Source organism: Daktulosphaira vitifoliae, unplaced genomic scaffold, assembly GCF_025091365.1.
Source record: "Daktulosphaira vitifoliae isolate Bord-2020 unplaced genomic scaffold, ASM2509136v1 Scaffold_2, whole genome shotgun sequence".
NCBI classification, from domain to species: domain Eukaryota; kingdom Metazoa; phylum Arthropoda; class Insecta; order Hemiptera; family Phylloxeridae; genus Daktulosphaira; species Daktulosphaira vitifoliae.
Genome location: NW_026099573.1, coordinates 20,699,715 through 20,725,982, shown reverse-complemented (window position 1 = coordinate 20,725,982; position 26,268 = coordinate 20,699,715). Strand labels below are relative to the sequence as shown.

The following is a 26,268-nucleotide window of genomic DNA, read 5'->3' as shown; positions in this document are numbered from 1 at the left end:
TATATATATATTCTAATTACTATTAAAATTTATTTATTAACACGCTTTATTTTAATTAAGAGATATAAAGTATTCATTCCGATTACGAGGGATGATTTCCGTATCGTCATTTTTCGTCACTACCTCCACGTTCCGGGAGTGAGTAATTTACGCGCCTGCTGCTTTCCTTGGACGTGGGAGCCGTTTCTCAGACTCCCTCCCCGGAATCGAACCCTGATTTCCCGTTACCCGTAAGAACCATGATATTGATAGTAACTACTATCATAACATGAAACTAAAAAGTAAAAAATAAATATAGTTTAAAAAACTAAAAAAACACGCTTTATAAATACGTGTAGATTATACTTTACATTATTTGAGCGCATACATATTTCAGTAGGTTAGACGGCAATGCGAACACGTCGCAGCGGACGGACGGCAATACTAAAAATACAAAATAACTACGTCGGTAGTTATCATACAGCTAAACTGCGGCCCCTGGAATTATTTGGATGTTCTCGTCAATAGCAAACGGTCCGTGTTTTAGGACATCTCTTCCGTTTTATTAATATATTACATTAAATAAGCTTTAACTTAAGATCATTTAGAATTATGTAAACTTTCCGTTAATATACAAAATATTATAATAACTGCTGATTTTAACAAAAACCAGCCGTTATTTGATACGAGTTTCAAGTCCTGGTCATCGGCAAAGTTAATGCCTAAAGTATTTTTAATAAAAATTTTATAATTATCCATCCAGTTTTCAAAAATTTGTTTTAATATAAAATGAAAATGAAAAATATCAGCAATGTAATTATTTGGGCATTCTTTTTATTACAGAGAATTTTTTAAAAAATATGGCGTTGGAAGCTTCAATTAGACTCATTTAGTGATCTTTTAACGTATCATACAGGAAAATATGCTAGTAGAAACAGAGTAATTGTGACTACTGAAAAAAAAAATAAACCAATAACATTACGGCTAAATATTGAAGATTGGTTTCACAGATGTCTCTGTGTATCATACTAATATACTGTTATCAACTGTTTTTCAAGGTCGTTAATTTTTTTAAATGTTTCAACTTCAATTGTTTTCCTACGTAAAAGTTTTTTTATTATTGAATTGTAAACAATGTGCTATATTTGATAATTTATTTTAGTATTTATCATTGAAGTTAAAATTTTAACCATTCGTACACCATTAATTAATTATAAATAAAAATTGAACAGTGTTTTTGGGTGTTAATAATCTTATTTTGGTTCAAATATTTAATTTTAATTTATAGTGTATTGCTACAATTAACTTGTAGTTATGTAAGATTAAAAGTATGGCCAAAGGTTTTGTTTTTTCCTATATAGTGAAATTCATTTTATTTGTATTTATTTTTACTAATTTGTAATAATGAATGAATATGTATGTATTGTTATATTAATAAGAGTTATGTTTTAACTACTATAACTAAATAATATGACATTTTAACTTTTTAGACGGAAGAAAATATTTTACCTGGTCCTAGTACAGGAATTGGAAGTATTCAAGAACCTGATGAAAAACATAATAACGTTGATGTTAAAATTGTTGAAGATTATAGGAAGTTTAGAATTACAATTGAGCCATCTATGTTTTTACTTGTACTTGGAGCCAGTTTAAGTGGTAAGTTTAAAATATATTCTGTTAAAGTGTAAGAGTACATATTATCTGAGTCTACCATATATTTTTAGTTTAGTTTAGGTTGTGATTAAAATTATTTTTTATTATAGTACATGTGACACTGTTAAGTGACAATATTATAAATTTATTGAATAACTCGGTGAAAAAAATTTACTCTCAACAGCTTAAGAAAAAGTTTGCTGTTACATTTTACCTGGGTCAATAAATTTAAATGTTTATATCTTCTTTAAAGTTAAAAATAACATATCTTTATTATTCTTTGGATCATTGTTAATTGAAAATATAAAAGCTTATTTGTTTATTAAGTTATGGTAAAACCTAGACATCAAGTGATTACTATTTTTTCTTGAGAAATCAAAAATATATATCAGTTGGTTTTCAGTTCTATAAAATATAAATAATTTCTGGAACTTATTCCAATATAGTGGAATAGGTTAATAGTTTATTTTGATGTACAAAAAATTGTACTTGATTTTTTGGTCATAGCTCTATGCTTAATTTATCTTTAATTTAATTTAATTTTAAAGCAAATAGATGTTAAAGTCTAATTATTTTATTTTTTTAGGTTTTGTGCAAACAAATTTATTTGAAGAGCGAATGTGTCTTCATAGCTCACTTGTAAAAAATGTTTCTGTGGATTGTTATCATATGACACAAGAAGAAGAAGAAATTGTTCAACCAATGGTTGCTGATTTACAAGTTATTAAAAATTATATTGAAACACTGTTACCAAGCATAATGATTTTATTTTTTGGACCATGGAGTGATAAAAATGGACGCTTGCCTTTAATGATTTCTGCAATATCAGGTAATTAATTTTTCTGAATTATTGTAGTAACTATAACATTATCAATAGATGATATTTAAAATACTTTATGACTCATTAATAATATTATTAAGTCACTACTTATGAATTATAGACAAAATATAAATAAAATTTATTTTTTAAATTTTTTCTGAAAATAATTTGTATTTTTATTTTAGCATTAAATAAGTGTTTATATATTATTAGTATGTAATTTTTTTTTTTAAGCCTTTATATTAAAATTATATTTGGTGTCACAAAAATTTTAAGCTTAGGCCTTACAATTGTAAGCATACGCCTGACATGTTTTACATACTATAGAAAACAAAAAAATAATTTACTTGATTATGAGGATTTAATTATTAAAATTACTTTTTAAACAATTATTATATTTACAGGAATATTGTTATCTAACTGTATGTTTTGTGTTATGTCAACAATGCCTGATTTACCACCTGTAATGTTTTTATTTTGTAGTATACCTGTAGCTTTAAGTGGAGGTACTAGTGCATTATATATTGCTTCTTTTTGCTATCTCGTTGACATCACTGATGTTAAAACAAGAGCTTTCAGGTAGTTAAATTTTGTAAATTTGCCCATATTTTCCAAAAACAAATAAGTTTTTCAAGAAATTAAAAACAAATTTTCAAACTTTAATAATTAAAATAAATCTAAAATAAGATTTTGATTATTCTTGATAAAATCAATTTGTCATCATCTAAATTTTTAAAAATACTTCTATCATTTTTGTGTGATAGACTATTAAAATAATCTCAAATACCATTTTTGTGACTCATTAGTTTTTGGAAGAAGTCTAAGAAATAACTATTATTTAATGAAACAATAAATAAATTATAGATTCATATGTTTAGATTAGGAGTTTTGCAATCGTTCATATCGGTGGGATTAATTTTTGGATCAATTTCTAGTCCATATTTATATAAATACTCTAGTACAATTACTTTTGCAGTGGCAACTTTAATCATTATATTATCACTCCTTTATACTTATGTTTTTCTCAAAGAAACAGTCATAATAAATGAGGTATTTTTAGTTTATTATTTGATTATTTTCTAATATATTTATACATAAAATCTTTAAAAAAATCAAGTGTATCTTAGATGTAAATATAGTAATAATAACACAAGTAAAATAATTTTTACTTGTTTTTTTATTTTTCTGTTATATTTTGGTAATTAATTCAGAAGATGTATATTTATTCTTTTATTTTTACTTTACTAAAATAACAAAATGTTTAGATAATTGTATTTTTTTAATTATCTTACAGAATTCTAACAGTAAGTTATTTGATATTAACCTGTTGAAAGACATGTTTAAATCTGTCGTGGAACAGCGAATAGGATACTTACGGAGCATTATCATTATTTCAGCAATTGTATTAACATTAAATTTGGCTATTTTGTATGGTAATAAAAAAATTTTTAATTATTCAACACTATATTTGTAAATTGTATTTATACTTAGTGGGTTTCTTAATTGAATTAGGTGAAGATTCATTGTTGTACATGTATTTACAAAGACGGTTTTCATGGACATTAAGCAATTATACATTTTTTGTAGCTTATTCAACTTTTTTGGGTGGTATGTTTTATGATGAAATTGTTTTTTTTTATCAACACTAATACAGTTTTACTTTTAGCTACTATTCCTATAATTAGTTTGTACTTTTTAAGTACTAAATTGAGAATACCCGACATGTATCTTGCTACTGCTACTACGGGTCTGAGGGTTATAGAAAAAGTAGGCTTAGCATATGCTTCAAATTGGTGGGACTTTTACATAATTAGAGTATTTGGATGTTTTATGTATACAAATGAACCATTAGTCAGATCTCAATTGTCAAAAACTTTTCCAGTCAAAGATTTAGGTAAGATAAAATTTTTTTGTTATGTTTCATAATCAAACACATATTTTTGATTTTAGGAAAAATTTTTGCATTTATTGGTGCTATTGAGGGATTTGGTACATTACTTGGTACACCGTTGTACACTGCTGTGTACAACATGACAATTCATTCTTTTTCTAATTTTATATTTTTCTTGTCGTCTTATATTGGAACATTTGTTTTGGTTTTATATATGTAAGTGTTCAATAGATATAACTTATTATTTGATGGTATCAACTGTAAGCACCTGTAATAATTAAATATGTCTATTTTTAAAAGCTTTTCCACGGAAAAAAATATAGCAAACAAGATAATTTATTATAACTCCATTAAAAATTGTTAAATTATATTTTTTAAACCTATGTATAAAGCAATTTTTACTGCATAAAATCCTAAATAAAAGTGAATTTACAAAATAAATGGACATATTTAGTTATGATATCAATACCGTTAATTAGTAGAACATTATCCTGTAAGAATCTAAAATATAAATATATTGTCCAATTCATATAGTATACATCCCTACTTTATTATTTAGAATAGGTTAACCACTACTGCGACCTTTTAATAATTTTAAAATGAAGAACTTGCTTTTTTTTATATTTAATAAAATTATAATAGTTTTATTAAATAAATTATTATTTTTATTTAAAAATCAATCCAGTAATATATCATACAATGAAATTATAATTAATAAGATTTACTACAATTTTTGAGGCCCTGAATGAAACCAAAAAAAAAGAAATATGGCCTGTGTAAGTAGAAAAATTGCTGATTCTTGATCTAAAGTATGAAAATTTAATGTAATGTAAAAACAATATTACTTTGTATTAAAACTGTTTTTTTAAGGCTACTTATGATATTTCAGGTTGGATTAATATTTCTAATAAAAAAAAGTTTTTAAAAATATTTTTCAGTTTTAAAGCCAATGTTCACATTATTTACAAAAGTTTGTAACATGTTAATGTTGTAGCTGCGAAAAAAAGATAATCAACCATAATTTTGTTACTAATTTCTAAATAGCCAAACCTAATTAGCTTTCTATTAGTTTATCATGTGCAGGTTCTATTATAAAGGCTTTTAAAACTAGTTGCTTTGAACATCACATTTTGTTGTAAACTACAATTCTATTATGTCCAAAGTTTTTATCAGTTTCCTGAACTTTCAAAATTATTTTGTACATTAAATTTTGAATGAACAAAAAAACAAACATCTACAATTTTTTAATGTTTTTTATAAGTACTTACTTCTGAAATTTTGAAGGCTGAAAGATATATGTCAATAGTAAAGTTTGATTAAGCAATCTAATATTTTTAGGTATTTTTAAATGATAAATACAACAATAGTTTCTATGTTTTGAGAAACACTGGTTAGCTCATAGTTATATTTCCCCAAATTCATTGTGTTCTATAATAAACTTATATATTTCTTCTGAAATTATTATATTTATGATAAAATCAGGTAAGCAAATTGTCTACTCGACTAATGGTGTTGAAATTACATGTACGAGTTACAGGTTAAGAGTGCAATTTAAATTTAAATTAAAAATAAAAATCATACATTAATAATTATATATTTATTAAACTTTCATTATTTTATAGACTACTAGTAATTTTACTCTCAAAAAGTGAACCAAACACTATAGATAGATTGCTCATTGTAAATGAATCAAATTGAAGTTACACAATTACATGCCTTGAAAATTACGTGATACAAATTATGTTTTACTATTATAACATTTTATAAATTAATTTAATTTATTAACTCCTCAATAATTGTTATTTAATCATTGAAATATTTTATGTATCTTTTATATTAAATTATTTATTAAATTTCTTTGTTATCAAATTTTATCTGGTTATAGTCACTTATTTTATCATTTAATTTTATAAATATCTTATTGATCATATTAGTTTAAAAAACACAATGATTACAAACTTACAATGGTAGTAATTTTTATCATTGGTTTACACACTTTGATGTGAATTAGTGAATATTGATAAATAAAAATATTCAGGATTCTTTTTATGCTGTTTAATAAGGTAAAATTATTTTTGAAATATTAAATTCCACAAAGAAATTTTTAGAAATAAAATAAAAATTTATTTGTTTAAATAATATATTTCTGTATTTTTGGTTTTTTATTTAACTATAATTAACATGCGGTAACAAAACACTTTTCATTTAAAAAAATAAACATATATTAACTATGAGATAACAAAGAATAAATAAAACAAATACAAGTTAATAAATCTAAACAGTTGTTCGCAGGCGCTAAAAAAAAACCATAAAATAAAAGTAAGTGAAATAATTGAAATTGCTCACAATAATATTTATATATTTCTTCTTTATAAACCGCCGCCACTTCTTTCCACAGATATTTTGTTTTGAGTATTATGTGCTTGTTCTTCTAATGCTGCCATTGTGGCAAAACGAGAATATGTTATATGGCCAGATTTAATAGCTGACATCATCTAATATTAAAAATAAAATTTATACAAATACTCATTAATAAAATCAATAATCAAATTAAGACTATCAATATTATTCAATAATTTTTATAATGAATAAAATCTTAGTTATAAAAAATAAAAGCAAAGTAAATGGGAACAAAAATCAGTTTCATTACATTTCTATTAATTTATCAATATTTAATTTCATTTAAGAAAAGGTAATATAAACAAGCCAAATTGTAAAATATTGTACATTTTTTTTTTCTAGATAAAAGGTTGAAGTAAAAAGTGTGCTAACCTTTTATATTATATATTTTTTATTTTCTCTAGATACTAGAGCTATCATAGGCTAGGGACACTAGTTCAACATGAAATGGATTACTCCAAATTTAGGTTAAGTTTTCAGATTATTTTAAAATAATAAATATAGAAATTTTAATTTAAAGTTGAATTGCCTCATAAAAATAAAAACCACAAATTTTTTATGGTATTGTGGGTATATCTTACAACACACAATTATTTAAATGGCGGTAGACTTTTATTAAACAAAATTATAACACTAAAATAGACGTATAAACACTAAAAGAAAATATATGTATANTATTAAGTTTTTTAATTTTTAAAACGTTTATAATAATAAAAACTAAATTATTAAAAAATTAAGAATACAAGCCACTCAACTTTTCTAAAAATTGCATTAACCTAAAAAGATGTAATTTATTGATATGACTTGTTGTTTGAGTTTTATAAAACATTTTTATTAATAATTATAAGATATTGCAAATAAGCATAAATAAAATTTTTTTTTTAATAAAATTTTACCTGTAAATACTCATCAAGTTCAACCTGACCATTCATGTTAGTATCTATTTCTTTTAAAATTTCATGTAGCTCTTTTCCACTAACTTCTTCTCCGGCATTCTAATAATTAACAATAGTTTTTTGAAAATTTTTAAAATAAAATAAGAAAAAATTACAGACCCTCATGCTCCTACGAATATCATTGATTGATACATAGCCTTTGCGATCACTATCCAGTAACTGAAATCTTTTCATATACATCTTGATTTCATCTTTTGATAAGGTGATAGGAATTTTATCTCGAGAAGCCCGGTTTACACTCATACCCATTTCAGTAGCTAAAAAGTCACTAGCAGCTTTGAGTTGTTTCTAAATTTAAACCGAAGTATTTAAAATTAAATACATCACTGTTTATTAACACTATTAATGAAAATTATAAAAAAAAAAATGGATATCCCAGACTCCCAAATTTAATTACAGAGCTAGTTTTAGTTCAAAGATAATGTATTTATTTATTATACCTGTTTCTCATCCTCACTCCAGTTTAATTCTTCAGCCATGATGTTTACAATAGTTGGAAGTGCTTCTTGACATGCTTGCACATTTAAAAATGCCAAACGTAAACGCCTAGCTATCATATCCACTGCTGTCATTGCATACTCTCTAACACCATAACGAATCTAGAAGTAAAAAATTAATACTGAAAAAGATAGTAAAAAGATGTAAAACTATATAAATTACTTCAGCATCAATGTAAGGGAAATCAGGATGGATTTTTTTACCAATGATTGGCCATCGTTGTCCAGTAATATGAGCTAGTTTAGCTACAGCAAACGCTCTATCCCCATATGAAGTGGCTAAATGTTGAGCAACTTCGCATTCTAATCCAAAGTCTTGTACCAATCTTATATACATGGTTGGAGTCCAACCATGAGACCCTTCCAATTTAAGGCCATCAGTTTGGCAATCTGGTTTTGTTGGATTCAACTCAGGAATTGCTGCAAATAATTTAATTAAAAATAGTTGTCTAATAATAATTTATTAAAAATTAAAATTAATTACCTTTAATAGCAGCATCTAATGTTTCTTGGGCCATAGATCTGTATGTAGTCCATTTACCTCCAGCAATTGTTACTAGGTTTGATTTACTAACATGTACAATGTGGTTACGAGCTAATGATTGCGTATCTTCTTTGTTGGGATCTGATACTAGGGGACGAATACCACTCCAAGCACTCAAAACATCTCCTCTCCGTACTATAGGGAAGTAATAAAAATAGAATTATTAAAATATTTAATTCAAATTTAAATACCTTCAACATCAGAATTAAGATAATTTTTTATTTCATTTAAGATAAAGGATATTTCTTCCTCTGTGGGAGTTGGATGATAGGTTACGTTACATGGACTATCTGTAGTTCCTGACAATGTATGTTTTTGCCAAGGTAAGAAGAAAATAACTCGACCATCAGATGTTTCAGGATCAAGTAATCCCATTTGTTCTGGACTAGAATAAATAAAATAATTGGCTACTTTCTTGATATTTAGTTTTTTAATAGTTTACCTATAATATCCAGGTAACACAATATGAACTCCTTTGCTAGGAGTACATATTTGTTGAACATTTTTGTCATCCATTTTACGTACAGAATCTGTAAAAGGTCCAGCAGCATTAATGACACATTTTGCTTTTACATCCCACTCCTTTCCTGTAAGTTCATCTCTGAGATGTGCTCCACATATTTTTCCATTAGAATCTTTTAAAAGACTCATAGCTTTCACATGGTTTGCTACTGTAGCACCATATCTGGTAGCTGTTAGTGCGAGGGCAAGACACATTCTAGCATCATCTTGTTGGCCTGAATTTTAATTGTAAAACAAAAAATTCAATAAAAAGTTTACATTTAAAAAAAATAATTTTCACATCTTATATTGATTAAATCATCAACAGTTAACAATTTTATGACACCATTAAACAGTTTAATATAATCCAACCATCTTAAAATAAAAACTTTTATCTCTTAGAGAAATTTTTCATTCTCTTTGTAATTTTTCTATGGACACATTAAGGAAAATATTATTCATAATTTTAAGATTTGAGTAACAAGAAAAAAACATTTTCTAGTTGATATGTGTGATTTTATTTAATCCTATTTAACTAAAATATTTTGGGCAAAAATCACACAAATTTCTAAACTTAATTTTAAAAATGTACAAAGGCATTAGGAACAATAGTCTTTTTTTTATCAAAATTTAATATCTGTTAATTACCATCATGGTATACAATTGCACCAACAAGTTTATTTTTTTTAAGCATAGGAAAAATTTCTAAAGCTTCATTTTTAGATAGGTAGTAAGAACTCTTGACATTTTTGAAACCAGCAACAAAATCATAGGCTTTGATACCAACCCAGTAATAAGGAACTTTCCACCACCTATAAGATGAAAATATTTATTATAAATTAATTAACGAATAATTTATATTTAATGTTCTCTTTAAAAGCTATTGCTTGTGCTAGAGAAGATGGGAAAGCTCAGTGAAATGGAATCAAACCACAATACCTATTTACTAAGCTCCAACGCGTTACCAATTGAATGTCTATTTGTAGGTACTACCTACAAATATAAATATATATATATATATATAAATATACACTGTAACTTACTCGTAAACAGGCAACATAATAGGTATAGCATGAGTTAGGTGAGGAGCAGTTTGAAGCATAGTAGATCGCTCATGTAGGGCTTCTTTAACCATTTTGTATTGTTCATAGTCTAAATTTAAAATAGCTTTTTGCAAATACCGTACTCCACCATGAATTAGTTTAGTACTTCGACTAGATGTACCAGATGCAAAATCATCCAATTCTACAAGTGCAGTTTTTAAACCTAGCAATTAAAATTTTTTTTTAATACTAATTTACTACATTTGAAAATTATGTATTTTAGTAATTCAATATTTGAATAAAAATTGAAAATGAAAATCCATCACTCACCTCTAGTAACAGAGTCTATAGCACAACCAGCACCAGTTGCACCTCCGCCAATTATAAGCACATCAAAATTTTCTGATTGTAATGATTCTATTTGTGTATTTCTGGGAGGTAATGTTCTCTTTCTTCCAGTTTTTTTAATAACTTCTGCTTGGACTGTTTGAAGTTTCTATAATTGAAGTTTTTATAAATTATGTATTATGTCTTTGATAATTGGTTGAAAAACAATTTAAAATTAAATCAAACATACTGTTGGATTTTCTCCAGTTAAAATCCAAGTGGTGAAATAGGTTCCAGCACCAACTGATGCTCCGCCTACCATTAATTTATAAATTTTAGAAGCCATTGTTTCACACTCTGAAACATTTCAAATAATGAATAAGTGATAACAAAGATTTATTAAAAATAATACATTAAAAAGATTCATTTAGTCTCTAAATGCATTGAATTCTTTTTTTGCATTTCTTTATAATACTAGTGAATTACATTTTTTTATTTATTATGTGTATTTTATCTTGAAAAGATAATTTAGATTAATTTTGTTTTAAATACTATGATGATTACTATTTTAAATAATTAAAAAAAATTGATTTTGAGCATTTCATTTATTTTGAGTATAATATCTAACTAATTAAAAAGTACTGGGTAATTTAGAGTACGAGTTATTCGATTACTGAAAAACCAAATATCTAATGAATAATATTATCCTAAGGCTAAAAAGCTTTTTTTGTCAGATAAAAAGTGCTGAAAAACTAAGCCATAGAGAATAAAAATAATTACATGTGTTATTTCTGTAAATATAAATTTTCCTGAATTTTGATATTGATAATTTTTATAATGACATAAATAATCTTTAATTAAGAAAATATTTGTAAAATCATTAAACAATAAAATATAGAGATTTATCTTGTACGTAATAATTGATAAAATAAATGCAAACATTATAATTAAGCAGAATAGATTAGTTAGGGACAATGAGTTATGAAGGTTGGAAAAAATATATTGTGAAGATGTACATACTTAGATAGTTCTCAGTTCAACAGCAGTTATAACTTGATTTATTTATAAATTGGGCGCGACACGAATGACAAATTAGTTCAGGTCGTTTTTTCTATCAGCTGCACAATACATAAATCAAGAAAAGAAAAGAAATAAGGTTTTTACAAAAAGTGTATTGTTGTCTAGGTATGGCTGTAACTAATATTACTACCGACGCTGAAAAAAATAAAAGTGAATGGTATTTTTCGTTGTAAAAAAAAATTAAGGACGACGTGGTTTTGACAAATGAGCCGGCGCACAGGTTACTCTCGTTTGACGATGTTGAGTTAAATATTTATAAGATTTAAGAGAGGATATTGATGTTAGTCTGCATAATGTGTATACAAGTGTAAAATCGAACCAAAAATAATTAATTAAATAAATATTTAATTATAAAAAGTAGGCATCTGTGCCAAATAAGATTTTTAGTTTTACGATGGCTTGTAATGATACACTATTATATATATATATATATACAAAAAAAAAATTACCTACTAGCTTAGCGAGTATGAGAAGTGGAAACTGGGCGGTGGAAGATAGTGTTTTACTGTAATATATATACGCGCATACTTTGGGCAGGTTGACTTTGCGAAAATACGGCCTTGGCGACCGCAGCCCCCGCGCATAATTTTGTTTGCACGTGATGTACGCATGATCCGTTCTGTAAAGGATTATCTAGATTATTTTCATCACTGATAACAGATAAGATAAACAAAAAAAAAATGATAAGATTTTATCTTATCTGCGACATTACATTCTCTTTGCTTAATCACAATTTGGTATCTTAACTTAAAATGATTTCGTTTATTAATTATATAAGTAACTCTTGTAACTATTCAGATTTTTTAAAAATAAATTTTGAATTTTTAAAGTGACAAGCTAAATATTTTTATTATTGAATTAAAAAATTTTGAATGCTTCCAATATTTACAACTCGGTCTCAACGGTTTATAAAAGGTTCGATCTTTGAATACAAAAGTGGCAGAGGTTGTAGTCGCATTTCAAAAATGTTCCTGCCACATATACCTCCAGTTAGCAATGTTTCGTCAAGGGTTTTGCGTGTACTTGGGTGTAATCCTAGTTTGTATACGTTGCAAGGTTCTAACACTTACATAGTTGGTACTGGTCATAGGTATGTTGTGTAGTTAATTATCATTACATTATTCTATTTTAGATATAAAGTACTGATGAAACTAGTACAAGATAATATACATTTCTAAAGTTTAATAGTGTGGTCTAATTTTAAGTAGTATTATTATAAAGAAGTATTTTGTAATGTTTGAATATATTGATTCTTGAGTAAAAATTGGTTAATGAAAAAATAAAGTATCAAATGTTGAAATTGAAAAAATATAAAGAATATCAGAATGTTGTTGCATTAAACTATCAAATTAGCTATATTTTAATATGAATGTTAAATTGTAATTGTTAGTACAGTAATGTGTTAGATCAATTTTTTTAATTTTTCAAAAGCAAAAAAACTGGAGACTATCAAAATGTTTTATTTTCATTATGGATTGATGAAAATTTCTGTTTTTTAGTTAAAAATGACGTAACTTTTTCTAAACAAAATTTTATTACTGCATAGTTCTTATAAAAATTTGATGTTATGTTATTTTACAAATACCTTTAATTTCACTATTATTATTTTATACGCCCAAGAGAATTATTTATAGTGATTAATAGAACTTAAAATACTTTATTTTGATGAATCCTAATTAAAATTTTTTTTTACATTTTGTTTTCCTATAGGAACTGTCAAGTGGACGTAATTTTCCTTTAATTTCTTTAAAGCTATGTAGTTAATTATGATCAGAGTTGTATTAAGAGGAGAAGGTTAGTTTTAACCGATTTTAATAGCCTAAAATATACAGTATTTTATTTTATTTTATCATATAATTAAAAAAGTAATAAAATTTAAACTAAATTAATGATAATTGTTTTGGAAAGCTTATAATTTCTTTTTTTTTTTTATTGTAATTAATATCTATATTATTATTATCAGTTATATATTAAGGGTTTCAACGCTTCTGGACAGTTTGTATTTGATATTATCTCAAAAATTTTTTGTTGAGCAAAAAAAAAAATTTTTTTTTGTGTACCTTAAAAAATTTAATTTTCTTCTAAAAAAATGATCAACCACATAGCCTTCCTTTTAATCCAGCTCTCATTGGTGGAAATTCATGTCGAAGCATTTATGATAGGGAATGTTATCATTGTCAGTATTAAATTTTTCTAATGTCCATTTTTCTAGGTTCATTTGAATTGATTTTTTATTGTTATTTGATTTTATTTGAAGAGTATTAACCTAAATTTTTTTTTTTTGTTTTATTAAATTGATTGTTTATACTTCAAACTATTTTTATTAATTGTTATTCTATTACATTTTTAATAAATTTATTATCCATGTAAAAAAATTACGAAATGTTGCGTAAACATAGATATGAATAAATATTAGATAAAATAAATTATGAAATACCCTAGACCAATTATCAGTTTTTTATGATAAAAATAAAAACGAACTTAAAAATCATTATGATTTCATTTTAAATACATTTATGTAGTTAATTATGAATTTATTCTTAATAAATATTTCACAGATATACTTCATGCTTTACGAATAAATAACTCAGATTTGAAAGAGTTATGTAATTTTATAAATTTTAGCTTCGATGCAAAGCTGAGAAGGTATTAGTTTTACCATTATGTGTTCTATTTTTATGTCTGTCATTAATTTTTTTTAGCTATCAATGGGTCAATTCTTTTTTCAACGATAAGTATAAATGATAACAGATTGTATCTAGTTGAAAATACCACATTCACTGTAAATGGGATAAATCCATTAAAAAATTACAATTTTTAAAATGTAAATTTCGACATTTTTAAAAAAAATTTACTTCGAAAAATCGATGAAACAATTTTTAGTTTCTATGCGAAGCTGAGAAGGTATTAATTTTACCATAATGTGTGTGTTTTTTTATTTTTTGTGTCTGTTGCCACTATTTCTCAGCTCTCACTGGACCGATTTTGATGAACAATATGTCAAAAGATCACAAATCGTATCTAGTTGAAGACATTACCCTTAAAAATTAAAAAAATTTCCTTCGTTCCCCGTAAATGGGGGAAATCTCGAAAAAAATTACAAATTTAAAAAACGCTAATTTTCGAAATTTTTGAAATTTTTTATACTTAAAATAGTCATAACTTTTTTAAAAATAACCGAATCAATATAATTTTTTTTTTTATAGATTTTTTATGTTTTTACCTATCATTTGGTATATTTTACTATAAATCTGACCCTTTATCTGCTCACAAAGAGGAATCAAAATGACATCTTTTTCACAAAAAATTAATTTTTTTAACTAAACTTTTGAAAGTGTTTCGGAAATACTGACAATTTTTGATATATATCTAAAATTAAAGCTAATATAATATACTTTATTATGAAAAAAAAAATTTCGGACTTTATTTTGTCTTCATGGTGAAATGGCTACCGTATGCTATTTTTGTGTTAAAATTCTTGATTTTATATTTTACATTTTTAACTTTATATTTCTATATCTTTTCAAAAAATGTATGGATCATTACAATTATTTTATGAGAAATAATATATTTATCCCTTTTTAATTTGACTTATTTTATCTTAATCAGGATATAAATAAGGAAATAGCAGATCATGTAGCTTTTGGAATAATCCACCAATTTATTAAAATTAAACACTATCTAAAGATTTGCATCGAAGCATTTTTTATGATAGTGATTTTAATCACTGTCAGATATCATTATACTTGATCCACCTATGCCACGTCACCACTGTGCCGCGACCCCACTGTGCTGTGTTTTTTTTTTATCCTGGATGTTAATAGCTTTTATTACTTTAACTTAATTAAATAAAACATTATACTCTTTTTGTATTAAATATTTTTATTTAAAGTAATATATTAAAAATAATAATAAATACGGCGGATTAAAAATCTATTTAATTGTTTATATTGAAACATTCAATTTTTTGGAAAATCTGTCTCTAAACTGTAAGCAGGGGAAATTCAAAAAACTAATTTTTGCACACAAGTTAAGCTTTTTCAATTTTTGAAAATGTTCCGTAAATATTGAAACTATTATTTTGGTAACAAAAAAAATGATTTTTAGTTTTACCTAAATTTAATAATCGATTTTTACAATTATAATCAAAATTTATAATTATCTCAATTGAGTAGATTTTTGTAACAACTTTTTGATTGAGTTTTTTAGTTAAAGTAAATCATTAAAATTAATTCCGTTCACTGTATATTTCAATTATAGAATCTTTTTAAAACGTGTTTTATTACGATAAAAATTCAAAAAAAAAATAGAGCTTTTTTGATAAATTTACTGTAAATAGTAATTATAAAACTGCTGACTGCATATTAATCTTAACAATTTCATTATTTTCTATTTAGTGATGTCAATTTCAAACTTGTATGTTGAGCTAAAAGTTTTGCTAGTAAATTCATTTTTTTTTTCTATTATAAACTTTCACTTTACAAAAAAAAGTAGGTTAAAAATGATTAATTTTAACACATTAAAAATCGAAATCAATAATAATTTGAAAACAATTAATTATAAAAATTATATAATATATAATTAAAAAATTATGTATTATATTTTCGAATCTAAGAATTACTAATCTGGATATAATTAAGGAAATAGAAGCCGATGTTACTTTTGTAATTATCTACCAATTTCTTAGAGTTAAACACTATTAACAGATTTGCATCGAAGCGTTTCTTATGATAGTGATTTTAATCACTGTCAGATTAAATCTATACTGGACCCGACTATGACATGTCGCCACTGTGCCGCGACCCTATTGTGCTGGGTTTTTTATAAATACTTTTTATATCCGACATCGTTCTTTCAAAATTCTGAATCCTTTCCCTTATACATATAGCGTTTAAAATTTAAAACATGCGAATAAAAAGTAGAACTTTTGAAAATGAAATCCTAATAGCTTTAAATATATCTTTAATTAAAGCTTATGTAATATAATTTATTTTGAAAAAAAAAAATTTTGTCCTCTGGACTTGTCTTTTCGGTAAAATGAGATATCAATTATATTTAGTCAATTTTAAGGATCGAGTGTCTAGACCGCTCCTGTTAATTTTCACTAATTTCCGATTAACATTACGGATGTGTTCCAACATTGTCCGTGATGTTTTTATATTTTTTAATTTTGTTTAAATATTTTATTTTATTTTTGTTGCCTTTCTTTGTAGACATGGTTTTTGATACATTCGTAATTTTGTCCATGTTTTACTTAATTTTCTTATTTAACAATTAAATTAAATTTCCTCATTAATTTTAACTGTAATATTTATTTTATTGTGTGAGTAACTTAAGTACTCGCGTATATTTTATCCCTGTTCCTTAATTTAGACACGGGCGGCTATGGTATGTTTTACATATCAAACACTTACAACTTAAATTATCATAGTTCTGGTTAATACACCACAGTATGTTAAAATCATTTATATTATAACGGCATTTTAACTTAAATATCTGATAGGTCTGACACCTCGCCTAAGTGGTGACGACCCTTGCTACTATAGTTAGTCGTTATGGAAGCGGCAAACCATGTTGTTGTTGCAGGCTGATAAAAAGCCTACTTGCAGTGTTTTTAAAAAAATACTGTTAACTGCATTCGCATATTACAATAGGGGGGTTACGGGACCAATTCTCCCTAATTTTTTATTCGAAAATATTTATTTTGACTTTTAACATCAATAACTTTATGAAAAATATTTTCAAAAAGAATTTTTTATTTTTTAAATTTTGTAGGTTTTCCAAAGTTATGAAAAAAATGTTGGAGCACCACAAATATTATTTTCTCCGAAATATTCAATATAAAATTATCTTTGTGCACATTTTTTTCAATTTCTATTTTACACCATTATTACTTTTTTAAATAAAATAACTAGGCAATTTTTTTTATTTTAAATGACCTTACTAGGGGAAGCCGTCAATTTTTATAAAAATTATATGATATGAATCTAACTGACATGGAATATAAAGTTAAACTAATTTAAAATTTTTTGTTTTTTTAAGTCTATTAATGAGATGTACGGTTGCCGCGTCAGCAACACTTATGCCTTTCATGCTCGTGGTATATTGTTAAAAACTCGCTCGTCCATATAATATTTTGCATTTTTTTCTTAATTCTGTTTGAGTTGAATAGAAGTTGGATTTTTATCTCATTTAGAAAGAATAATTTCAATGAATATCAAGGTCCCTATTACTGTAGTCTTCTTTTATGAGAAGGAATTTCTTATTACTATGTGGTTTTTTTTGTATCTATCATTCATATTAACCTTAAAAATTGAAAAAAAAATTCCAATTTAACAATGGATTTTTACAATTATGATCAACTTTATAATAAGCTCATTTAAGTAGGTTTTTTTAATAACTTTTTGATTGGATTTTCTAGTTTCGATAAAAAACTTAGAAGGTTATCGGTTTTTTTATATCCATTAAAAATCTCAGCTCTTATATTTACCAAAAATTGGATAAAAACAACTAATTTTTGAAATTTGGACAAATGTCTCTAAATTACGCAACTGCCAATAATAGAATTTTTAAAAAAACTTTTTTTAAATTAAATATCTCTACAAATAATGGGAGTATAGAATTCGCTTTTATACTGAATTACGTTGTAAAATAATATCATCTAACTTTTTTAATCATCATAGCCAAAAATACTTTGCTAAATTGAATTCTTGGGCCGATTTGAAATCTGCAATTACAATTAGTATCTAGTAAAAGATATTACCCTCAAAAATTGAAAAAAATCCCTTAATCAAATAAAAAGTACCTTAAACAGCTTTATCCATATAAACAATAAAATGATTCATTTTTAATGTATTTATTGTCGAATTAGGTTTGATACGATAATAAGTTTCAACTACAAAGTTAAATAATTTTACTTTGTTATTTATTAATTTCTTAACAATAGATTGTAATCAATTTTATAATATGCTCAATCCAGTAGATTTTTGTAACAACTTTTTGATTGTTTTTTTTAGTTAAAGTGAATCATTAAAATTAATTAATTTCGGAATATTTCAAATGTAGATTCTTATTAAACAAGAGTTACATATAAATGATCATTATGATTTCTATTGAAATGATTTATTACAATAAAAATGCAAAACAAATAGTGATTTTAACGAAATTTTAACTTTTTTCGTATAATTACTATAAATAGTATTTATAAAATTTCCTTTTTAAAATCTAAAAACTACTAATCAATTCGATTACTTATATCAATACTATAGATCAAACAGTATAGTCATATAAGAGTAAGTGAAGGTTAAGTACCCCAATTTACCCCCCTTTTTTAAACAAAAAAATACTAATAAATAAGTTTTAAGTGTTAATTATAAATATTTTTAGGGAGGAATTTTATATCTTTTAATGTATATTCTATGTGTTTATTAAATGAACGAAGGCTGACTTTCAAAAAAAAATTATGATGCAACTAAAAACGTAATTAACTAACGATGCACGACGTTAGTGTAAATGAAATAAAATTTCAAAAAAAATTAATTTTACCCCTCGTATTATTTTAATAGCTCTTAGTAAAACATAAATAGGTAAGTTTCTGACAAATCTGGAAATATTTTTTTTTGAGCTACCCTCTTTTTCAACTTTATTTGAATTTTAATGTTTTAATTTTGATACATGTTTGCCATAGAAGTAACGATTTATACAACTACTTTTTCGTTCTTTATAATTTCTCCGTGAAAATTACATAAATGATTAATTAGAGCTTATTATTTCTTTAATTTTGTTATTTCCTTTTAAAATTGACATACATTTTTTTTTGTGACGCAATTAATATTTTAAAATTTTTATTACAACTAAAATTTTAATTTTAAGATGATAATATTTAATTTAAATTTAAAGCGTAATGTACAAGACCATTTTTAAAAATCGCAAATTTTTTAATTAAAATTTACAAAAGTCGTAAATTAATATATCTTTTAGTAACAATATAATTATTTCTACTATTCAAGGTATAATAATAGACTTTATTCGTCTAGTATTAAGGTTAAATGTTTAACATTTAACCTTTTTGTTGTTCTTTTAGATTTTATTGATCTTTCATGAGGTAAATATAATGTGCTGATCACGTGATTTAACTGTGTTATAAATCATCGTGTATCATGATGTAATTGGGTTAAATTGTTTTTTTTGTACAAATAGTAAAAATTAATAGAAATAAATAAGGAATAAGCAAAAATATAAATTATTTCTTGTCTCGACTTTTTAAATCATATTATATTGATCAAGCCTTACTTTTAAGTAACTGAAAATGTTATAAATATTCTGTTACTATGGCAAATATTATAAAATTGGCCATTTTTCTGAAAAATTGTATATTTTTTTGCTTCAATAACTCATAACTTCTAGAAATCGAAATTATGGATAGTTTTTAATTTTTATTTCTAAGTATATTATATTACCTTTAATTTAATGTAGATTTTTTGAAACATTATCAAAAATTGAAAAGAAAAAAATGTGGTATGGTTTTTAAGTACTGTATCATCAAGACAAATGTGTCGAGTATTATCAATATAAATTTCCGTTGAGTTTTCAAAGAATATTTCAATATAAAGCTAAAACTAAAAATATCAACTTTGACTGTTTTATAATAACTGTATTGGGACCTTTCTTTTTGAAGGAAATTTTTTTTTTAACTAGAGCATCGATAGCTTCAACTAGTTACGTTTTGTAATTTTTCGAGCAAAATCGGTCTATTATGAGCGAAGTAATCTCGTACACGGATACAAAAAAAAACACTGCAGTTTAAAACCTATAGCTTTTCAGCTCTGCAGCAAACCTAAAATATACATTTAACGTAGCTCAAAACTAAAAATTATTTAAAAAAAAAAGTAATACAAAATATTTGCTGGGTCAAAAGTTTATAAAGATGTTAGAACCTATGGGACCCTATGTACAAAATTCGTAGCGTGGTACAGTTTACTCGAGTTAAATTTTTTCAAAATATATAATTTTTAATCCGTTCATGTTTAACTGTATAGTATACTATATGGTTTAAAAAAAATTTTGTTCGGAATACTATTTTACTATGTGAAATCGACTGCCTAAATAAAAAAATTGTATTTGTTTTTAAAAAAATGTTTTACTTTTAAATTTTGAAAATATTTGAAAACGTGTTCGTCTTTTAAACTTACATTTTTTAATGTGAATAATTTATTTTTAACTTGATAATATGATAAAAAAAAACTATTCTTTTTTTTTGCGGGTTCCAAATTCCGCACCTTGTATTTTTTTCACATGTTTTCCGGTAAACTTTCTTTGACTAGCTGTGCCAATTGGCACCCAAAGTAGGGTTCGAACTCATAACCCTGATATTAAGAATCTCGTGTTCTACTGACTGAGCTAGCTAACCTCAAATGTCAATAGTTTACTTTCTTATAAATATTATCAATAAAAATAAGATTGAATAATATACGTTGTTATAATTAAATAGGCTTTAATTTTTAAAACTTTTATTATTTATAATTATAAGATTAAAATAATAAAAATTATTTTTTATAAAATTTTAGTCGAATTTTAATTGATTCTGGAGAGCCAAATATCCCAGAATATATAAAAAATCTTAAAGAAACTATGGAGAAATACAAATTTAAAATAGAACATATAATTGTATCTCATTGGCATGAAGATCATATTGGCGGCGTAAAAAATATATTAGATATGATTTCTAATAAAAATGGTATATAATTGTTCATATTTTACATAGATTTTAATAACGTAAACATTTATTGCCATGTAATGACGTATTTAGAAACCATACATACTATTAAAAATTTTTCCAATTTTTACTTTTTTTATTGATTATACCTCCATTTAATTTGACATTTATATGTTATTTATAAGTTATCTTCAGTAATTAATAACGTTCTATAATTGCTGATAATTTTCTCTGGAATTAAAATAAGGAACGTATTTAGAAGTTCATAATGGTGGAGAAGAAAGTAAACATTTTGTATTTTAATTTAATTTAATATTAATGCTCATTGTAATTTTTTGCTTCTTAAATATCTGAATGCACTCAACTTCTTTAAAACATTAGACATTTGCCTCAGAGCGTCAATGATGTACTTTTTAAATAATTAATTTGAACTTCTGTACAATTATATTGACTTGATAAATTAATTGTTTTATAGTTAAAAATCTATATTGATACATCGTATTTTATCCTTTCTCGTTATCTTATTAGATTATTAAACAGTTATTAGTTTGCTAAACTTAAATAAGTTATTTTTTATGCATAAATATATGTAACCATGGTTACATTTCTATAGTAGAATATTCGATTCTACTATACTAAGTTACCATAAAAATTATAACAGTAAAATTTAAATCTTAGTTTTATTTTATTATTATATTTTTTTGTAAATAATTTTGTAATAATTTAAATTTTGTTTAGAGTGCAAAGTTTGGAAATTACATCCAGAAAATGAAAAATTACGAGAATATAATTTTCCTATTAATTTTATGAAAGACCACCAAGAGTTTCATACTGAAGGTGCTACATTAAAGTAAGACAAATATAATATAGTATTAATCCTACTTTTTATATAATTTAGAATTTTGAATAATTTGTGAAAACTTATGTATTTTCAATACATTTTTTTTAGTTGTTACATATGAAATACACATTATATTATGCTTGTTTTTAAGGGAAAAGTTTAGGCATAAATAAATAATTGGCTGCCATTATTTATGAAACATTTAATTTTTTAAATCTTATTTAATTTTACTAGTTAATTAAGATAATGTTATCGTTATCATTGCTTCATAAAGTAATCTTTATTTTGTTGACGGATATGTATTTAAAGTTGTACCATAACCTCATAAACTGAATTAAGTTAAATTCAAAACAGTAAAATAATAATAGAAATTTAGTCCAAAATCAGTTAACTTTAAGCTGAAACAGACGAATGGTTGATGGAAAAACTCTTTTGGAAATGACACTGATATAAATCAACAGGGGATTCATTTATCATGAATCATTAAATTACTCACAGTTAAAAATTGTTTGGAATATTTATTTTTGGTTTATATAGATAGATTTAATTCTCAATTTACCAATTATAAAATAATTTATTAGGTCAATCCTTACAAGAATAGGTAATCCTTTTTTCATAAATGTATGGAACTAAAAAGAGCCTCAAAAAAATCGTAGAAAGTATTTTTATTTTATGACTAATTGAGTAGTTTTATAACTACTTTAAATAGAGACATCCTTTACAAATATTTATAATTTTAGAATATATCACACACCAGGGCACACAACTGATCATGTGGTTATATTTTTGGATGAAGAAAAAGCATTATTTTCTGCTGATTGTGTACTTGGAGAAGGTACAACAATTTTTGAAAATTTAGAAGACTACATGAAGTCATTGAATTTAATACTACAATTAAATCCTGCTGTTATATTTCCTGGACATGGATCTGTGATACAAGTAATAATACTTTACTAATTTAAATAAACAAATAAACTTAGTATTTTTTTAAATTTATTGAACAACCCACATGAGATTTTTCTTAAGTGACAATTTCTTATTGATTTTTTTCATCAAACGTCTTTTGTTCTCTTAATTGATGTCCTCAAAAAAATATAAAAAATGCATACAAGCATAATATAAGTTTAGATTAGTTTTTATAGGCATATTTCTCTGACCATTCTCGTAAATAAAATTCACAAGACATGTTTATATTTTTTTAGATATTCTTATAAAATTTTAGGAATTTAAAAAATCTTGTCTCATTTTTAGAACCCAATACGACATGTAAACAACTACATTAGACATAGAGTTGAACGTGAAAAACAAATAATTCAAATGCTTCGTGATCACCCTTTGCAAGCAATGACTAAAAGTGATATAGTTAATAAAATTTATGAGGTAACTTAAAAACATAATAATTATTGGTGTACTATTATATTACTAATATATTTTGTATTTATTAAGGATCGACAATGATTATCAAACATTGATATAATTTTAATATTAACAGTTTTTTTTAATATTTCGATATATATATATATCTCAAATATTTGAATATTTTTAAATTAAAATATAGAAAAATTTAATAGTATAACATCTGCATAAAATATTAGCATTTTTATTTTATCTTTAGATTCCATTAGAAAAATCTAAAATATACAATACAATGTATATCAAATGAAATCTTGTATACTTAATCAATTTACACAAGTCATCTTGTGAGATGCAGTACTACCACATTGGTACGTTGGTAACATATTTCATAGATATTTTAGATAAATAGTTATATTATTACAATAATTTAAATATCCTAAATCATCAATAATTGATACATTGTGATGTTGACGTTGATATATTTCAATATCAAATTGTTTTCCATTTTACTATAAAAGAACTGAAAAAACTGAAACAATGTTAATATGAAAATATATCATAAAAATATAATTGAATACTTCTAGTGTTTATGTTGAATTTTGATTACAAGAATAATATAAAAATATAATACAATTTATATACTCTAGTACAATTTATTTATTTTTAGAGTATTCCAAAAGGATTATTAAAAGTTGCAGATAGAGGTATAGAGCAACATCTTATTAAGTTACAAAAAGATGGAGTTGTAATTAAAATAGACAATGTGTGGAAATTCAATAATAGTTTTAGTTTATAGTTTATCCATTAATATTGTGTGTTACTCTATTTTAGTGTTTTACTAATTTAGTGGTTTTTTGTATAAATTTTTTATTACAGAATTTTAAATTGTTTTTTTTTAAATTATCTGTATTATAAATTAACTAATCACTGTATATTAATAAAGATTGTTGTACTTTATGAATTGTGTTAAACGTTCTTTTGGTGTAACTTTTAGCTTTATACTTTTTCTACCTAAAATTCTGTGTTATTATTTTTGGCTTTTTGGTCATTGGATAATTCTTTTAATTCTAATAAGATTGAAGGTATAGATTATTTATTCTAATTCGAAAATTACTACTTGTTTACATGGAATAATCATACAACTTAAAATGTTGAGATTTTTAAATTAAAGAAAACAATGCAAAAATACAGATCTGGACATAATGCCACCTAACACTTAGCCACAGTCAAATAAATTCATTAAAAAAAAAAAAAGTTGTCGAATCTAATACTTGATATTTTTAAAATTTTTGTTTACTTATGATAATTAAACCTTTTACTGTTGCACCTCATTTTATTTCAATTTTAATTGAAATCTAACTTCTCTCGGCATGTATGTATGTATGATAATAAAGTAACTATTATGATTTTTACTAATTATCGTTTTGTGTTTATAATACCTTTTGTACACAGCCATATGATTAATTTCCAAAGCAATAATTGTTAACCATATTGTCTCCAAGACTTGATTTTTTTTTTTAGTAAACTGAATAAAATATTAGGTGTATTCAATTGTTAGTTAATGATAAAATGTTTTTATTTATATTAAAAAAAAATAAAGTGTTGCTAATAAAAAACTTCCATAATCATTCCTTATTTTTATTGTAACTACTAAACATTTGCTGAAAATGAATAAATTATCAAAGTAAAAATAGTATGGCTGTAAATATATTGCCAGTGTGTGTCAGTTCTGTAAAATTTAAATAATTAATAATCCTTAATCATCTGTTTTACAAGATATAATCGTTAACAATGGGGGTGAAGGTTGAAGTGTTGTAACCGGGGTTATTAAAAAAAACTGTTTAAAACATAAGTAAACAAATTAAAACATTTAATATATCCCATAATACCAATGTAAATTTTTAGTGTTTAAACCAGAATTGACCAAAAAATCCCCAAAAAACATTTATTTTATGAATAAAGCTTCCACTCACTTAAAAAATTCTGTAAATTACACTGAATATTGGATACATTAATCCATAAAACATATATATGTTTAGAAATTAAAATGTTCAAACATTAAAACTATTTAAAATAGATAAAAAATACAAAAATTAAAGTTATTGAAAGTCTATATTTTAGTTATTTTTAATAAAACATTGTTTTAAATTTAAAGTGTTTTCATTTTCACATTCAATCTATTTAACAAAGCATAATATAATATTAAATATTATATTATAAAATTTATAAGTAAATATAAATACAAAATTTTTGATTAAGTAAAAACTTTTTACTTAGATTCTAAGATAAAAGGTTCATATAATGTCGTAAACGGCATTTTGAATATGTGTCAACACTTAATAGTCTTTTAATTTAGATGATAAGATTATATTTTAATAATGTTTTCTGATTTATAAATATTAACTTTGTATTAAGCTGTTATTGCTGTAATCTTAAAATATAAAAGGAGACATGACCACGAAATAAGTGATCAGTACTCATAGTGAACATTAAATTGTAATATTTACTTTGAGTCATATAATCAAAGTCTTTGATTCTTCCTATTGGTACTCTTCTAAGTGGCTGGAAACGGGCGTAGAATACTCTGCGTCACCACAATAATATAAAATTACTTATTTATAATAAAATATAAATTCAATAAAGGGTTTTAGGTTTTTATAAAAAA

The 26,268-nt window shown here is 24.4% G+C and overlaps 3 protein-coding genes and 1 long non-coding RNA gene across 6 annotated transcripts; 2 read left to right on the top strand and 2 right to left on the bottom strand.

Annotated features, from left to right (window-relative positions):
• The first annotated feature begins 1,105 nt into the window (after positions 1-1,105).
• Positions 1,106-6,213, top strand: LOC126899665 (proton-coupled folate transporter-like). 2 transcript variants are annotated; one of them, XM_050674746.1, is made up of 10 exons: positions 1,106-1,307; positions 1,470-1,635; positions 2,219-2,461; positions 2,857-3,031; positions 3,331-3,502; positions 3,747-3,885; positions 3,965-4,060; positions 4,119-4,346; positions 4,403-4,559; positions 5,966-6,213. In XM_050674746.1, exons 2-10 carry the CDS (start codon positions 1,602-1,604, stop codon positions 6,039-6,041), a joined length of 1,320 nt encoding a protein of 439 aa, XP_050530703.1. In that variant the 5' UTR covers positions 1,106-1,307; positions 1,470-1,601; the 3' UTR covers positions 6,042-6,213. The 2 variants fall into 2 exon arrangements, with proteins under 2 accessions (XP_050530703.1, XP_050530702.1); XM_050674745.1 differs by having other exon boundaries at positions 1,106-1,395.
• LOC126899705 (uncharacterized) lies at positions 4,101-5,749 on the bottom strand. Its single transcript, XR_007702684.1, has 2 exons — positions 5,612-5,749; positions 4,101-4,611 (listed from the first exon to the last, which is right to left on the bottom strand). It is a non-coding gene; the product is annotated as an uncharacterized LOC126899705 (long non-coding RNA).
• A 341-nt stretch (positions 6,214-6,554) lies between the features above and the next one.
• LOC126899656 (glycerol-3-phosphate dehydrogenase, mitochondrial) lies at positions 6,555-12,099 on the bottom strand. Its single transcript, XM_050674716.1, has 13 exons — positions 11,632-12,099; positions 10,862-10,968; positions 10,615-10,780; positions 10,285-10,507; positions 9,890-10,053; positions 9,183-9,477; positions 8,932-9,125; positions 8,681-8,875; positions 8,360-8,616; positions 8,140-8,298; positions 7,799-7,987; positions 7,640-7,738; positions 6,555-6,838 (listed from the first exon to the last, which is right to left on the bottom strand). Exons 2-13 carry the CDS (start codon positions 10,955-10,957, stop codon positions 6,713-6,715), a joined length of 2,163 nt encoding a protein of 720 aa, XP_050530673.1. The 5' UTR covers positions 10,958-10,968; positions 11,632-12,099; the 3' UTR covers positions 6,555-6,712.
• A 309-nt stretch (positions 12,100-12,408) lies between these two features.
• LOC126899671 (endoribonuclease LACTB2) lies at positions 12,409-24,560 on the top strand. Of its 2 annotated transcripts, XR_007702665.1 has the most exons (7): positions 12,409-12,781; positions 21,258-21,427; positions 22,145-22,256; positions 22,988-23,186; positions 23,499-23,627; positions 23,863-23,971; positions 24,271-24,407. XR_007702665.1 is itself a non-coding variant. In XM_050674756.1 (6 exons), the coding sequence occupies exons 1-6, from the start codon at positions 12,564-12,566 to the stop codon at positions 24,397-24,399; spliced, it is 957 nt and encodes a 318-aa protein (XP_050530713.1). In that variant the 5' UTR covers positions 12,410-12,563; the 3' UTR covers positions 24,400-24,560. The 2 variants fall into 2 exon arrangements, 1 of the variants encoding a protein (XP_050530713.1); XM_050674756.1 differs by lacking the exon at positions 23,863-23,971 and having other exon boundaries at positions 12,410-12,781; positions 24,271-24,560.
• Positions 24,561-26,268: the final 1,708 nt, after the last annotated feature.